The following is a 17262-nucleotide window of genomic DNA, read 5'->3' as shown; positions in this document are numbered from 1 at the left end:
CAAGACCCGCCAAATATTCCGACGAAGCACCCCCTGAAACAAGACTCTCCAGACAGAAACCTAAGGTCTGAGATGAAAGAAAAATCATAGAGACTTTGATGCAGGACTTTTGGAAGGTGTCATGACAAAGAGCCTTTGTAAGTGTGTTACATCCTTTTATGTACATTCCTTTTGTAATCTAGGAGATATGTCATAGATGGACTGATAAGAAATATCTATAAGAGAGTCCTCTGATTTGTTGCTAACTGGAATATAAATTGTAAGATAACTTGCCATAGCTAGCTAATCTCTTTATAAGAGAATTAGTCTCGGCAATTTGATTTTTTTTAAGCAGAGAAGTAACAGAGTAATTACATTTTATAGTCATTCAGTATTGAAAGGGGAAAGTTTGTTTCTTTATACCAAAAGTATATAAGGATAGGCAGAGAGAGTAACCTCTCTATTGCTTATTTAATGTACATTGTTTTTTTTTTTATGTAAAACAATGTGTTTTAATTAAATGTCAATAGAGTGTCGCCTGATTGTTTATTTTACAATGCACCATTCCTAAATAAACGCAAACTTAAGAGCGGGAAACCAAGTAAGATAGCTGAAGCGTATAGTACAGTTAAGTGCAATAGACCATGACTGTTTCTGTAAAGTTTTACTGAAGGAATTTGTGTTAGAGAAAGAAATCAACCAGCTGTATTACTGAATTTTATGCCAATTAAGAAGATACTGGTGGCGCAGTCTTATCAGATAAATTTTCTAGTATCCATAGGCATAAAACTCGTAGTGCGAAACATAGATAAACTAAGAACGCAATAGTGAGATGGAATAGTGAGAATAAGAAATAAATAAATAAATATATATATATATATATAATAATAATAATAATAATAATAATAATAATAACGGTATTACAAAGGTGCAGCAACCAAACAGGCCTATAAATAGCAATAAATAAATACCGTTTACCATTACCGTTTACATTGCCATCTCCATGGTAACAAAACTATGATAAGTGCATGCAGTCTGTGCGGTTAGCCTAGTGGCTGTGCACTTCGCAACCATATGACTGGGGAAGGAGTGTCCCAGGTTCGATTCCCGTCATATGGTTGTGAAGTGCAACCATATGACGGGAATTGAACACCCTGTTCCTACTGGGGGGAACCCCAGTTGGAACAGGGGAGAAAAAGGAAGGAAACTCCATACGAATAAATAAATAAAGTGCATGCAAGCACTAACAGCTAGCAAATGAGGCCGAAGAGAGTAGGATTCTAGGAACAAATTCCTAGAGTCCTAAAGGTGCTCCATAGTTGGCGAAATTGGGTTGTTTTGGCTGTTGGACTGATGTTCTCATGATGCAAGCTATCCAAATTTGGCGCAGTCTCATGCATCCAAATTTGTTGGGGTTTGGGAAGTTCTTTTTAGAGCTGAGGCTGATTCCATGAATAATCTTTCGTATTTATATTTGCTGCGATGTAGTAAAGTGGCTTTCTTCCAGCGTATTCTGTGACAGGTATCCAGAGTATAATTCGCAAGCCCAGATGTTTAGCCATAGTAGGACAGTTTACAGCTGCAAGGGACCTGGTATACTCCAGGTAGGTCTAGGGGAAGTGGCTGATCTTTGGAGCGGATAAGGGATGCCAATTTTTTATATGGTTTGTAACAGGTAGTCAGATCATATTTCTTTAGGATTTTGGTTAACTTTTCAGAGGTGCCCCAGATGTAAAGAATGGTGATAGATTTAGTATAATGTTTGTTATGAAGAGGTGGAGGGGGGGGAGGAGTTGTGGTTAACTGGTTTTAATGTTATCTGGATTTTTTTGGAGGATTGTAGCCATTGGCTAAGAACATGTTAAGGATATGATTTAGTTCAGTGATTAGAGCATTGTCATGTGAACAGATTAATTTTGCCCTGTCATATAGGGTTTTTATAAATCCATATTGTTGTGAGGGGAAGAAGGTTGCTGGTGAATGTATCTGCCTGTATGGATTAGTTATCTGTAAACTGAGAAAGCGAAGGATCCATCAGGCTGGCATGTAATCAGTGTCTAGGAAAGGAAGACTGTTGGTTTTTTCTTTTTCCAAGGGAATTACTGATGCTATTTCAGATGAACATTTACTGTGGAAATATTTATAGAATACACAAATTGCAGACACCAAATGTCTGTGTGAAAGTTGAGGAAGTGAGTTGGTAAGAAATGAAGCTTTTATCAATCTTTATTTATTGCTCTCCTCTGTATTCAGCCAAGCATTTTGAGGGAGCTTTTAGGAACCCCACTCCAAATGTGAGAGCAGTATTCAACAGCTGGGAAGATTTGTATAAGATTAACAGCTGTTGGGAGTCTTGAGCGAAAGAGAAATCCTAGTTTTTTAGAAGCTGAGAATGCAGTGGTTGTGATGTGTTTATGCCAAGAGAGGCCTGATATCAGGGTAATTCCAAGAAGAGAAATCTCATCTTGTCTGGAAATTTGGGTGTTATCAAAAATAATACTGGGGGAAAATGGCTTTTTTGTATGTGTGTGAGAAATAAAACAGAACTGGATTATCTGAATCCCATATGAGGATGACTTGGAGATCAGAAATGAGTACAGTGGTGGTTGATGTTCTGTAATTTGAAGTGAGTTGTGTAGAATAAGGTTTGTCAAATGAAAGAGAGAAGTGCAATATGTATTGGGTTGGAGGTCAACTTAAGTAGATCATTGATATACAGAGGGAAGAGTTGGTGAGAGAACAGAACCTTGTGGAATCCTACCATTAGTTGGATGGTGAGAGGATAAGGAATCTTCTACCATCACACATAGTGTGTGTGTGTCCAGACAGAAAACTGGCAATCCAACTGCAGAAGTCTTGAGATAGACCAAATGACAGTTTGCTTAGCAAGCCTTTGTTCCAGACCTGGTCAATGGCTTCAGAGATAAAGTGCAACCACTTGAGATTTTCCAAATTTCTCCATGGCATTTGTCCAGAGATGGGTGATATGAGAGTAAATCTCCTGTTGATTGGCAACAAAAAAAACCCATACTGGTGGTCACTTAATAGTGACCTTAATACCTTCAAGACAGTGTAGGAGTTGAGAACTGATGGTTTTCTCCATCATTTTAGATAGGACTGAGGGGAGTGAGAGGGCAGTAGTTAGATGGCAGTGTTTTGTTGCTGTTCTTAGGAAAATAGGTTGAAAGGCCAATTTCCAGGTTTTGGGACAGATACCAGTGGAGTAAGAGAATATGTACTGGTTGCATAGGTTAGGAGTCAGTTCTGGTGTACAACCCTTCAGGACAATTGGAGGAATACTATGAGGAGACTTGTGTCTAATTTTGACAATAGGTTTCTGATCTCTTTCTGGCTAAAGAATATAGAGCAGCTGGAATGAGTGGGGATATTTACCACTATCAATTATACATGCATTGGAGGCAAAGTGTGAAGCCAGGAGATTAGCTTTTTCTGTGGGTGATGATGCAATAGAGCCATCTGAGTATGAGAGGGGTGAGAATAGTGCTGGTCAAAAGTTCAACAATTGCTTTGGCAAGAGACCAAAAGGCAGAGCTGCCATTTAGGCAAGCTGCAAGTTTCCTGCTTTTTGCCAGTTCAAATTCTGTTTTGGAAGCACTAATAGCTTTCTTGCATCTATTTCAGGAATTCTGGTTGGCATGTGAACAACCTATGTAAGGTCATTAGTGATGGCAAATGTTTCAGCATCTCTGTCTGCATGATCTGTACAACTGGAAGAGGAAAGCCAGTTGGTGTTATGGACATTAAAATCTCCTAAGAGGATTATTTTGCTGTTAGGAGAGTAGTTCTTAAGAATCAATTCTTAAGGAGAGGAAATTAAAGATCTAAGAGTGGCTGGTGGCATTAGGAGTGTGATGGAGAGCAAATGAATTTACCTGAGAGGGGAAGGGTTATTTTATTATTATTTAGGCCTCCAAAGAGTCAAAAGGCTCAGTGTGGGAGGTCCTTCCTAGGAAAAACAAGTCTATCGAGACTCATTGTGGGAGGTCCCGCCCAGGAAACACAAAGTCTACCACACCACTCCCTAAACTCGTTGACCACTCTCACTACTCCATCTCACTCCATGGCTCAACCACCCTCCATGCAAAGAAACCACTCCTCACCCTCCTGCCCACAGCTTCCCCTCGTAACCTCCAGGGATGGCCCCTCGTCATCACTTCTTCCTGCTGTTCAACCAAGCAAAAGAACTCCCCAGTGTCAACCCTGTAACCACCTCTCAACAGTCCCAAAGGCTCAACCACATCACCTCTCCATCCACCAAACCCCACAGTCCACACCCTCTCAGCCGATCCTCATAACTAACATTGTACAGTCCTGAAACTGTCTTTGTTATCCACCTATGTACCCTTTCCACAGTTAATTTATCCCCTTCAAATCCTGGGGACCAAATATGTGAACAATAATCTAAGTGTGGTCTGATCAGGGTCTTACACAATGGAATGATGACTCTTATGATGAGAATTATTGATTGCTCAATAATTCTCATTATTGAGCAATCCTCTTTGTTACCTTCACCACTTTGCAATATGTCCCTTGAATTTCAGGTTTCTATCAATCATCAACCTCAGATCTCGTCTTCCCCTACTTCCTCCAGTATATCTCCTCCAATAGAGTATGCAGCGTTCTATCGATGTGTCCCTTCCCAGCTTCACATCATCCGCAAACAACTGAAGATCCCCCAGCAATCCAGTGACAATGTCATTGATATAAAGATTAAACAATATAGGTTCCAGTACTGAGCCCTGTGGGACCCCACTTGTAACCCTCTGCCTCCTTGAAACTGCCCCCTGTATACACAACTCTCTGATACCTATCAGACAGCCAATCCTGAATCCAGTTGACCAACCTGACATCCAAAGCCATGTGCTGCAACTTAAATATCGGCTTATCATGTGGCATTCAAATGCCTTCACTAAATCCAAGAAAATGGCAGTATATGCCTTTCCCTCATCTACTGCTCTTGTAACTTTATTATAAAAGGCTAGCATATTACTAAAACAAGAGCATCCCCTCACAAATAACATTACCCTTATCTGCCCAATGTTGTATATGGTCCCTAACTAATTTATCCAAGATCTTAACTACTGATGACACACAAACTGGCCTATAATTAGACATTTACAGTGTGCTACCGCCCTTATGCAATGGCACTATCTTACCTTCCTTCCATTCCTTGGGCACCTTTCCCGTAGCCAGACTTTCATTGAAAGCCAGGTCAAAGGAGCTGTTAGTTCCTTAGCACATTCTCTCAAAACTCATGGTGAAATACCGTCCAGTCCCACAGCTTTACTGACATCCAGAGTACGTAGTATTTGGAACATGTTCTCCCCCTGCATCTCTAAACTTCAAACCTGCCCTATCCCTCTAGTATTAAAATTTACTCCTCCAGTATGAAATACACCAATAAAGTGTTCATTGAATAATTCCACTATGTCCACTCTATTCCCATTTTTATCCTACAATGTCATTCTTCCACAATCATTTCTCCTCCTACTGGCCACATAGCTAAAAAATTCCGTAAGATTTTCTTTGGATCTTAGGGCTAATCTCTTCTCATATTCCAGTTTCGCCTTCCTTACCATACTAGTCACTCTCCTGGCCTGTGTCTTATATTCTTCATGCATCTGCTCTTCACCTGTCTACTTATATCTCTTCCATAGCCTCTTTTTCACATGCAGTTCCTGTTTAATATTTGTTTGTCATCCACTTTACACCAAATTGTGTCCTCTTCTTCACTTGTAGAATACAGCTTACTATTGCTGCTAACAAAAATATTCCTTCACAATTTCCCAAGCACTAATGATATCTCAGCCTTCCAATTCCTCCCTCCATAACACTTCCCCAAGTTGATGTCTAAGACTATTATAATCATCTGCCTTATAATTCCACATATGTTCCCGTCTCTTTGATGCTCCTACATGTCTATTCATCTTCCGAGTCAAAACCACATGGTCACTCTCTCTCCAACTGGTGGGAGAGATGTCATCTCAGTTATTATCAACTTCTGATGCTATAACCAAATCCAAAACTCTTGAACCTCTTGTTCCCTCTATTCAGGGCCGGCATTACCATTTAGGCAAACCAGGGAACCACCTAGGGTGCAAGCCATGAAGGGGGCACTTCTACACTAGATTTAAAGTAAATGGTAGAAAATTTTGCAAAGTTGAAGAAAAATTAAAATTTGATTTTCATATATTATACATATTGTATATTATTTTGTATATTATTAATAAAGCATGTCAAAATAATTTTTATTTTTTATATTTAAAATTTCATTTTAAAAAATATCCAACTTGTGAAATAAGGGGTGCACTTGTAAACTTTGCCTAGGGCACAAAATAACCTGGCACCGACAGTACCTATTACATGCCTAAGATATTTGTCCCTCGAGAATTTTAGAAATTCCATTCCCTTTTTTGCTACATGCATCTTCCTCTCCCCACTTTATACTGTTGTAGTTAAAATCTCCCATAACAATCATTCTTCTTGCACTTGCCAAGCTCAACTGTCTAAACATCTCCTGGTCCCCACCTTCTGTGCTCCTTGGTTTGTAGTAACACCCCACTAAATATCCCATCAATTTTCAACCAAAGAAGGTCAAAGTTGGGTGATTTTAGGTTAGGTGCTCTCTGGCAAGGTATGTCAGAGTGGATATATGTGCAGACACAACCCTTGGGTCGTGTCTGTGCATATATCCATATGTTTAACTCCTCGAAAGGAGTTAAACAGTGTGTAGTTTGAAAAGGATGAGATGGATGGTGCTAGAGAAAGGTGAGATTTGATTTTCTGCTGAAAAGAGTATGTGGGGTTTGGTGGATGGACACTATTAAGGTTGAAGTTACAGTAAAACCAGAGCTACGTGTGTAGAGGCTTAAGTGCTGTGAGGACATCATGTTGGAGGCTTAATGGATTTTTTACAACACTCAAAAAGAATTAAAATATAATTTAATACTTCCTATATTTTGTCCTAGTCACTAGGACATCTACGGGGATTACAAAAACAATTAATGTAACATATACACAAATAACAAACAATACTAAGCCCAACCACGTGGGTGACACTAAAGTCCTATCTAGGTAGAGCGCCCTCTAAGAGCAGTAGTACCAGAGTTCCCACCTTACATTCCAGGCCACCTACTACTGCCCTTAGAGGGTGCTCTACCTAGATAGGACTTTAGTGTCACCCACGTGGTTGGGCTTAGTATTGTTTGTTATTTGTGTATATGTTACATTAATTGTTTTTGTAATCCCCGTAGATGTCCTAGTGACTAGGACGAAATATAGGAAGTATTAAATTCTATTTTAATTCTTTTTGAGTGTTGTAAAAAATCCATTAAGCCTCCAACATGAAAACCAGAGCTATTCCATACATTAAAGGAATATCTAATAAAACAAAAAGAATGCTACACTATTACAATCTTAATTCTACTTTTAGAATAGCTATTAAAAAAAAAATATTCAACTACTACAAGGATTCCTCCCCCCACCAATCTCACCCTTCGATATACAGAATCCATTACAACTTAATGTAAACTGGTGAAACGGAACACAATTCCAATCCTTAAAAAAAAAATAAAAATAAAATAATAAAAAAAAAATAAATTAAAAAAAAATGACAACTTCAACACTTTCAGTAAATCAGGCCTTTCTGATAATGCTCTTAACACCCTACACCAAACTGATTGGAAAGGTACCTATTCCTTATATTATACAAAATCTTGGTATGAATGCAAATTTAAGAAAGCCTGTGAAATTCTAATCTACCCTAATCTAAACAATATGGATGACACACATTCGATCCACAAAACTTCCGTTTCAAGATCTCCAGCAAACCCTCACTTTAGGAGTAAGCAATCATTTCAGCACTTATTTCATATAATGGCTATCACCAATATTACTGTTTTGGTTCTAATTTATCAGTGAGTAACTTCTAGTATCACTTCTGCTAATTTATCTGTTAGTGATTCTTAACCAAACAGATATCAAGACTTTAGCTTTGATTTAGTAGTTTTTTTTTTTTTTTGTTTTTTTTTTTTAAAAACTTCCAAAAAATAAAGGCCAGTAGTGTTAAGTTGACTAACTTAGTGCGATATCAGTACAGTATGTGTATCGTAGCAAAGCTTGTTACTTTATATGTGTGTGTATGTATAATATATATATATATATATATATATATATATACTCCAGATGATGACTTTCATATAAAGGTCATCATTTGGAAATTATTTTGGTTTATATTAAATTGAAGGGATGTTCTCCAAGTTTTGGTGATTTGTGTACCTGAAGACCTATCAAACAAGAAAGAGAAGTCACACTGTCATCAACAAAACTATTGAATTTGAAGTCATACTGAAAAAGATCACTGATAAGAGAAATGAAGAGAGCAGAAAAGGGCAGACTTTTGTGAAATACCATCATTAGTTACAAATTGTGAAGATAAAGATCCATCCACTACATATGTATCTAAGCAGAAAGCTGGCAACAAAATTAAAAAAGTTTGAAGACCATATGATAGAAACTTACTTAACAAGCCTTTTTACCAAAGCCTTAGAAATACTATGATCAACCACTTAAGATAACCCCAACTTTTCTAGATGCTCCAAGTTAGTGTAAACATTTTTCTTCATTACTTTTAAAATACCTTAAAAAAAAAATTTAAAAAAAAAAACATTCAACTACTCCAAGGTTCCCTCCCCCCAATTACTGGATAATTTTTGGGCTGCAAAACATATACCAGCAAAAGAAAGAATAGGAGTCAATTCTGGAGCATAAATCTTCAGTACGTTGGAAAACTACCATCAAAATGTAATATTCCAATGTACAAGCAAAATGTCGGCATGCAGTTTGGAAAAATATTATTTTATTCTCCTCCTGATGCAAAATGAAAAGTAGCATAGAATGTTGAGTCTAAAATGGTAGGATATATACAAGAATGTCTGTACAAATATTAGAGGAAAAGGAGAAAACTAAGAGATTGCTTCTTACTTTTCATCTAAGATTTTTGCTAATTCAGGCTTTGAGATAAACAGTAAAAGCTGATTTCAATGAAAGTCTTTTCTTACGTTCAACTGGACAATCTTGGCACACTTCTTAGAGAAGTGAAGTTTATATAAAGGATGAGAATTTCTAGTGGAATGGAGAATAAATGTTTCTATACCAATAAGTTCTGCTTCAATGATATGCTCATTGCAATGGATCAGAAGACTGAAAACAATCCAATCACATAAAAAAAAAGTATTGCTCCACTTCATTAAGTTTCAAAATTTCTAATTATAAAACATTTAAACATAACTAGTTAAAAGTTATTGCAACACACTTGGTTGTGGTGTACATTCCTAACTTCCAGCAGCAGTAGTCTTGGGTTGCAAAAAGTCAAGCTTGATGAAATGAATGGTGCCCTGAGTACACTACCTTAATGGCAGTTCAATGTAAAAGCTACTATGATTTACTGACCTGAAAAAAAGTCATCTAAAAAGAAAAATAAAGGGAACGTCTCGCATGCTAAACCATTTCTTTAGAACATTTCTCTCTTTTTTTAATTAATTTTTTTTTGGTAACTGGACATTTTCAGTGCCCTGCAAATGTCCTAATTTTATATCAAAATATTTCTTCGATGGGTATTCATGTAATTCTAACAAAATTAGTTCGTGATTTCCAAACTGATTCTATAAAATAATACAAAAACTAATACACAAGAAATAACTAAACCCTTATTAAGGTTAAACACTCACTCACCGCTCTTTACAGGTCTACGAGTCAAGTAATTCTGAAATGAAACCAGTACGGCTCCAAAAGCAGCTCCTGCAAATGAATAAAAATACCTCTTCACAGCGAACTTCCCTTTACTTAAATCAATCTCATTACTTCCACTCTCGGACATTTCCATCTTAGTATACTAACCACCTTTATCTTTCATATAACCTCGACCAACTAAAAAAGCAACATATTAGTCACACAAAAAAATCTGAAGTTAACATATAACAATTTCAACCCCAAGTTTGTCACTAGATGGAACCATCTGTTTCTAGAAATTTAAAGACTTCAGCATAAACGCTCACAAAATAACATGAGATGTAATTAATGATTTGAATAACAAATAACTGATTTATTCTAATAGAGCAGGGGTGGGCTTGAAATTCAAGCTTTCTCTTGTTATCATTCAAGGAGTGAGAGGTGTGATTGAAGTCTGATTAGCGGAATAATGAATTACTGACCATTTAAAACAATATATTTAGAAATTTATGTACATTTAATCATACGAATACAACATTTATTTTACAAATGATATTCTATCTTTTTCAATTCAGCAACTTGAATACAAATTCTACCCTACGGTTCTTCTTTATGAACTGATCAATAACATCGTCATAAAAAGTTGATTGTAACTTAATTTTCCCAAGCAACACGCACACTTGTAATGGGCGGCTGAAGCTCACTGGTTAGAGCTATGTTGACTGCGTATGACCTGTGTTTAAGCAACAGAGTGAGACGACGTGAGATGGCTATGCGCACACATGAAATCACAGTGCTGCTGCGAGGACCTGGAAGCTCCAACAACCGAGCAACCCAAGGTAGCTTTGACTAGACGAGCAAGCATCGGCCTTCGATAACAACGCAAAACTCAATTATTGCCGAACAACCTTAATACATCTTCTGTCTACAAAAATAAAAGCCTAAATGGAACGCTTATAAATGCATGCATTAATTAACAAATATATATTACTCTTTCTCAATTAATGCGCTTGCACAGCAAGCATGGAGAATTCGCCCCTGTAATAGAGCACTGCACCCGGTTACTGAAAGTGCAGGCTAATCTATTCAGTTTTATAGCAAAAACTCTATAAGTTAATGATTCTACACTAATAAACGTAATCTCACAGTAAGGAAAATAAAACCACTTATTTAGGTGAAGAGTGCAATCAGTTAGCTATTGAACAGGACATAGTCCAGAAAAGAATGCGGATCATCACGGTAAGCTAGAATTAGATATGAGAGGAAATTGATCAAGCAGGAATAGCAAAAGCTAGCTTTCTTCGCTATTTAGCGAGTAAAAGGGAAGATGATCATGCAAGATTAGGTTTAATAATGGTCTGAGTAGGCTTGTAGCAACATTTCTTCTTCTTCTTTATCACTTGCCCAACAGAAATTCTCAGAGCAGATCAAACCCCTATTTCTTTCTATCCTTCCAGGTTTCTTTTTCTAGATCTTCTCTTCTATGCTCTTTCCATTGCATGGCCTTGCTCTCAGTCTCTTCCTCAACAATTTCATTTCATACATTCTTCTTGGCATAATTTCAAAATTCATTCTCATCATGTGTTCAAACCACTTCAAGAGATAATCACAAGTATTACTTCAACACTTTCTAGTCACAAACAGTTCCTAATATTAATATTTCTTATTTATATTAGTGTTAATATCAATTAACAGAAAATTTCGTAAAGGCCAGAATTCAGCAATAGGTAGATAGGATTAGTATTTTATTGCGGAGGGAAATGGGACTTTGTGCAGGAGAGCAATCTTGCCTTAAAAATTTACTCGCCTTCTATATAAAGTGACATTCAAGAGGTGGCTATATTATGTTGGCCTTTGCAGAAGCATTTGACAAAATAATGCATGATAACTGTTAAGTAAACTGGAGCTTATAAGAATGAATGCAAAGCAAGTCATCCGGATAAGTGGATGGCTCACAGATATCAAAGAATAGTGTATGGCAGAGCAGAATGTAAGGGGGGGAGAGAGAGAGAGAGAGAGTTCAGGTGACTACATGTATACTGTATGACTGTAATGCATTCACTCAGCTTAATATGTACATTAATGATACTGTGCTGCGTATGATTTGAAGGGTAATATCCAGATTTTGTTGATGATCCCAAATTAGGAAAGACAATACTAAATAAAAGTGATATACGCACTCAACAGGACGACTTCTAGAAACAGACACTACGATCAATGGCTAACAGTTACCAGTTCAACGTGACAGAATGTGAAAGTTATTCACTTTTTACTTTGTCACAGCTTTATGGAATGATTGACAATTCTATATTATTTTAATGTACTTTGAGCAATTGATAAGCCACAGATTTGGGAGAGACAGTGCACAGAAGATTTGGAGTTCAGGAGCATGCTGCTAAAGTTGTCAAAGGATTTAATTTATTTACATCCAAGTAATCTGATGAGTTATTTGACAACTTTTGCAATATGTCAACTTTGGAAAAATAGAAAGAAAGAGCAGAAAACTAGTAAATATTCCATTCGTTGTTATCAACAGCCGAATTCATAAAGTCTTTCTTCTGCTGTATTTCCTAGTTTCCTGGAATGAAAGATATAATTAAATGCTGTGATAAGTTTCCTTTACTGTTTCCTATAACCGATATGAAAATGTGTGGAAACAAAGCACCACGCTTTTAGTGTTTCAATATAGAATTTTGGAAATGTGCGGATTGCAAATTAATATGCATATGAAAATTAACAGATCCAATAAGACAAAGAAACAGTGAGTAAACTCAATAAAAAACAAATTATGACCGAACGATTTGTGAAGGGATTTGACAAATCATTAGAAATTAAAAACTTAAAGAAACACTTCTTTTATTTTACAGTAGTCGTTCCCACCATTCATCATTTTAAGGAGCAAGCCCCTACTAGTCATTAAAAAGATACAGTAGCACGTTAAACTGAATTTCTTCTTTTTTTTTTCAGATTTTTCGGATATCAATTCACATACGAGAAAATGCAAAACCACATCAGTGCCACTGTGTGGGCAAATAGGAAAGAAGAAATAATGAACTAGTCAATGTGTTTTTTGAACAACTTGAAGCTGTGCTGTGTTTCTTGGGAATACAGGATAACAAATCTAATTCCTTTAGGAAGCAGCTCATCTTCCACCTCTGCTTTACGGCAGAGGTGGAAGTATAACTAGTTTTACTCTTTGTTTATCATGAATAATACAATGCAAATTATAACATAAAATTTCTGTATACAGTACTGTATATATTGAAACATGGGTGTACAGCGCTTTTGTGTTATTACAAGAAATAATCACCTGGAAAAAACATTAGGCAAGAATAATTCTTCTGATTTATTTGGACAATTCACGATAATAGGTAGGAGAGACTGGTAATCAACAACAAATTCTTCAAATTCAGGAAATGTAACAAAGAACTCTGAGAAAGGTTTACCAACTACACTGTGGAAGGTCTAGGCTCATATTTGAATGGGTGTGGTGACAGCAAGGTTTGCCTTATTTTCAAAATTGTACAGTACATCCAATGTAGTTTATACAGCAGTTTCCTTTTCTACTTAAATTTAGATGTAGCAAGCAATTGCAATATTTCTACTTTGCTAAATCTCTCCATGTTGGCATTCACTTCCTCAAAACAACTGAAGTGCTTTATTAATAGAGGCAAATGCCTCTCCCGATTTTTTTGCTGTACATTTTTGGGGAATGCTTTCACTTCTTGTTCCGCTAATTTTTTTCGCTTTTATTCTCTTTTTCTTCTAAAACTATCTGTGCTTTTAGTCGTATAAGGTTTTCGTTCGAGAGCTCTTCTATCACAGCTTCTAACAAGTGCTTTATGTCTTCATTGTCAACTACCAAAACTCTAATTCTTTAGCTAGCAGCACTACTTTGACAAAACCTCTTGCCAGGTCTTGTTTTTGTGGAATCCTGTGAATGTATGAATATGCATTTTCTGAGCGGTTTCCAAACATCATTCATACACTCTGCTGTCACCTCACTCCATGCTGCTTTTCTTTTGCAAGTATTATATTCCTCCCTAAGCCGACATATTTTTTTAAATATGCCCTGAAGACAGTTCGGTTAACGTGTTAATGGGATGGCCATCGTAAGTATCAGTGGTCGTAAGTCGCATACGTCGTAAGTCAAGGAATGAAAATAAACTGTAAATAAACTAACGAAGGGGTGTCTCGAATTAGGGCCGAAGCATTTATGGCTGCGAGGCTAATTTCGGGTAGGAAAATCTCTGCCATCAAAGAATTATGGACTGTAACAGCTATGGATAAATTGACCATCCATACATCTAATTCAGACAATATGTATGGATGAGATAATATTAGATGGGCTGAGGTCTCTAATTAGTTTTAGGAAACTTAATGTAGCCGGCTTGCCATTCCTCTGATAGATCCCTTTATGGAAAGTATTTTATGTTTGTAGCTTTGTGTTCACGAAACCGGTTTGCCTCTTTTACAGAGTGGGAAACCCGAGTTTCCGATCGAGGGGAGGTAACTCTACACTTCTGTATGAGACCAGCTAACTCACCCTCAACTAAAAATCCGCTACAAAACTTCCTTGCGTCATAAATGGGATTCGAACCCAGATCATTCTAACCCCAGAGAGCTACAGAAGCTCTGAATAAGCTAGCAGTTATCCTATATACAGATAACAATACAGTGATGTAGGATACAGATTTTTGCATTGATATACGGCAATATATCTTTCTGATAATAACCTGTAAGACGTAGAAATGCGAAAAATAAGATAGAGATGATCTGCTAATATTCTGATCCGTTTCAGAAGAGACGTTGAAAAACTACGCATCTACGAATTTACCTCATCATTGCTGGAAGCAGTTTGATGCTGATCGCAAGTACACTTGAAATACTCACTGTCCAGAGTTACTGTGAACAGAAAACAGAAAACGCAGAGGTAACTAAGGTTATGTATCTCATTTGTTATGTCTCTTAATTGCATGTGTTCTTCCGGCCGGTTTGACGGTTTTAAGAGACCTTCAAATGGGGACATTCAGAGTGTTACTGAGTAGGACACGCAAACCACAATGTAGGTTTTTTTGTTTTTTTTTTAAGATTATGGTGCACAATAAATTTTAGCGAAATAGAAAAACTGCACCAAAGTAGTTTTCATTAGAATCTTAATGTACAAGCCAAATGCAGAAAACACATAATGAAAGTACTATAGTTTTTTTTTAATTAATATGTATTACTGAACAATAATAATTCACGATTTCTAAACATGTCTTTGTAAAGATAACTTTGCTCGTAGGAGAAAACACTCATTAATCTCACAATCTTGAATTTGGTTCTATTACATTGTTGCCCCGATCAAAGATCGACTAACTTTGGAACCAGCAGAAAAAAATCCTATATAAAGATTTCTTAAAATCTCCGACTGGAATCGAACTTCGAATAGTATTTCTAGTAGCAGCCTAGCGCTATGGTAGCAAATGACATTTCTACAAGGCTTCACAGACCCTTTTAATTGTAATATAAATAAAAAATGAAGTAAATGTTATCAGCGACAACAGAAGTAAATTATTAATAAAAACAAATTTTAATAAACCAAATAATTATTTCTCATTTTCTACTTCTAATATTTGTGAAAAGCTCCTTCTGATACTATTCTGGATTCATTGTTGGCAGTAAAACAATGCAAGAACTTATTATTATGTGACACAGTCTTTGAACTCCTTTGAACCAAGGAGTTCAAAGACTCATCGAGGGAGAGTGTGCCGGCAGCATCGAACGATTGGAACTACTAACTACTTCCAACCTTCCCACCCCTTCCAACTACTAAACGCGCTCAAACTTGCTTAACTTTTTTCGTGAGCCATTAGTAACAGAGGCTCTACCAAACGACCAGCCGCATTTCTTTTCAGAGGCGGGATAGAAACTCAGAATAATGAGGATTCTTCTTAATCCTTAAAGAGACAAGAGCAAACAGACCTCATTCAAGTCTAGAAAACCATTAAAAAAAAGAAAAAAAACACTTATAAAAAACTAAAATCTGGTGATTCGAATCATGATGTGTAACTAGTGTAATACTATTGCGAGGCGTAGCAAAAGACGAGCAAGTTCTATAAATCACTATAATGCTACTATTGTATTTGCACTAGGAAGTTACAGTTCCTTAACAGCATTCTAGATTTCCTGCATGACTGGAAAATAATTATGTTTTAACCATTTTTTCAATAGTTAGACTTCATTCAAATTGGAATTTGTAAATCTTTCTTTTGCTGCCATCTGTTGACAACTATGTTAACTATGCAATCTTAAAAGAAACTTATATGAAGAGAAATGTATTCTATATGGTTATTCATTACTATATTGTGCCTTTTTGTTTAACGGTGGTCTAAATGGAGTATTTAATTGAAATATGTAAAACTAATCAGGAAAATGTATAAAATTTTATGCAATGTGAAATACGACTGTGTCCTTTATGATGGTCCATTTGTTGTAAATAATGGCTTAAGTGTTATACGTGAAATAGAAAACAGAATCCGTACCTGTGACTAGTTGAGTGGAGGAATCTATCTTCATTAATCTTCCTCATCAATCCCGGGAATGCTACTTTTTTAATGCATTAATGAATTCAACCGAATGCTATGAACTACATTTAGAAAATATCCAGTATGATATTTAGAAAATATGAATAATATAGGGATATTTGGAATAATGTGCAATAATTTCTGCCACATGTTCTCGAAATTTTAGATGTCCCTCCTTTTCTTCTATCCCTCCCCTCCTAGCAATGGGACTTCCATTTTACTGTCTGTGACTCAGAAATGGACGAAGAAATGAGAAGATATCGTCCTCTGATTAAAATGCAAAATTTGAGGAGGACAATTTCAAATGTCTATATACATTTCATTATGAAAGTTATAATAATAAATCGAGCCTGTGTAGCTCAGTGGATGTGGCGTTTGCACACCACCGCGCTAGGCCGCACGAAGGAAGTCTTGGTTTCGAGTCTAGTCGGCGACTAGAGGAAATTTTTCTAAGCCTTTTTTCGACCGGTTCCCGAGTTAGTCGATCTCTGGCACGGGCAAGCAGGTTTTTCCTCCCGGAAACTCGGGTTTTTCGTCCTGTAAACTCAAGAAAATCGACCGTAGAACCTATATTATTTCAGACATTAAATATATTGTGTTAGGGTTAGAGACCACGAGATGGCGGCACATTTGAGCCGTCTCTCTTCACTGCGTACCGCTTAATTAGTGATAGCCTTGGGCCATCTGTCTCTGATTGGGTACCAGTGGAGATTGAACTGCCCACTCAGTCTCCAAAAGTTAGATAGGGCTAAATGGCCTCGCCTACTCCCGTATATACGGGAATAAAAAGGCGTTAGCTGATTTTTTTTTTTTTTTTTTTTTTTTTTTTTTTAATAATAAATGTATTTCACACTAATATTAAATACACTTGGTTTCTAGTGTGCCTACTGATCTCTGTATAATTATTGCGAGAGAAATGGATTGAACAAATCATATCTCAACAAAATTTGCAAGCGGCTTTAAC

At 36.6% G+C, this 17262-nt stretch overlaps 1 protein-coding gene across 1 annotated transcript in view; it reads right to left on the bottom strand.

The window, feature by feature from the left end:
* The window catches only part of ND-B14.5B (NADH dehydrogenase (ubiquinone) B14.5 B subunit), a 56147-nt gene extending 46171 nt beyond the window's left edge, over nt 1-9976 (bottom strand). The window contains exon 1 of the mRNA XM_090406127.1: nt 9733-9976. Coding sequence (XP_090262253.1) covers nt 9733-9883 — 151 coding nt within the window. The 5' untranslated portion in view covers nt 9884-9976. The remainder of the gene's footprint in view (nt 1-9732) is intronic.
* Nucleotides 9977-17262: the final 7286 nt, after the last annotated feature.

The sequence above is a fragment of the Typopeltis vanoorti genome, chromosome 16 (genome assembly GCF_054136105.1).
Source record: "Typopeltis vanoorti isolate ZY-2024b chromosome 16, IOZ_Tvanoo_1.0, whole genome shotgun sequence".
Lineage (NCBI taxonomy): Eukaryota > Metazoa > Arthropoda > Arachnida > Uropygi > Thelyphonidae > Typopeltis > Typopeltis vanoorti.
This window is presented reverse-complemented; position numbering and strand designations above follow the sequence as displayed.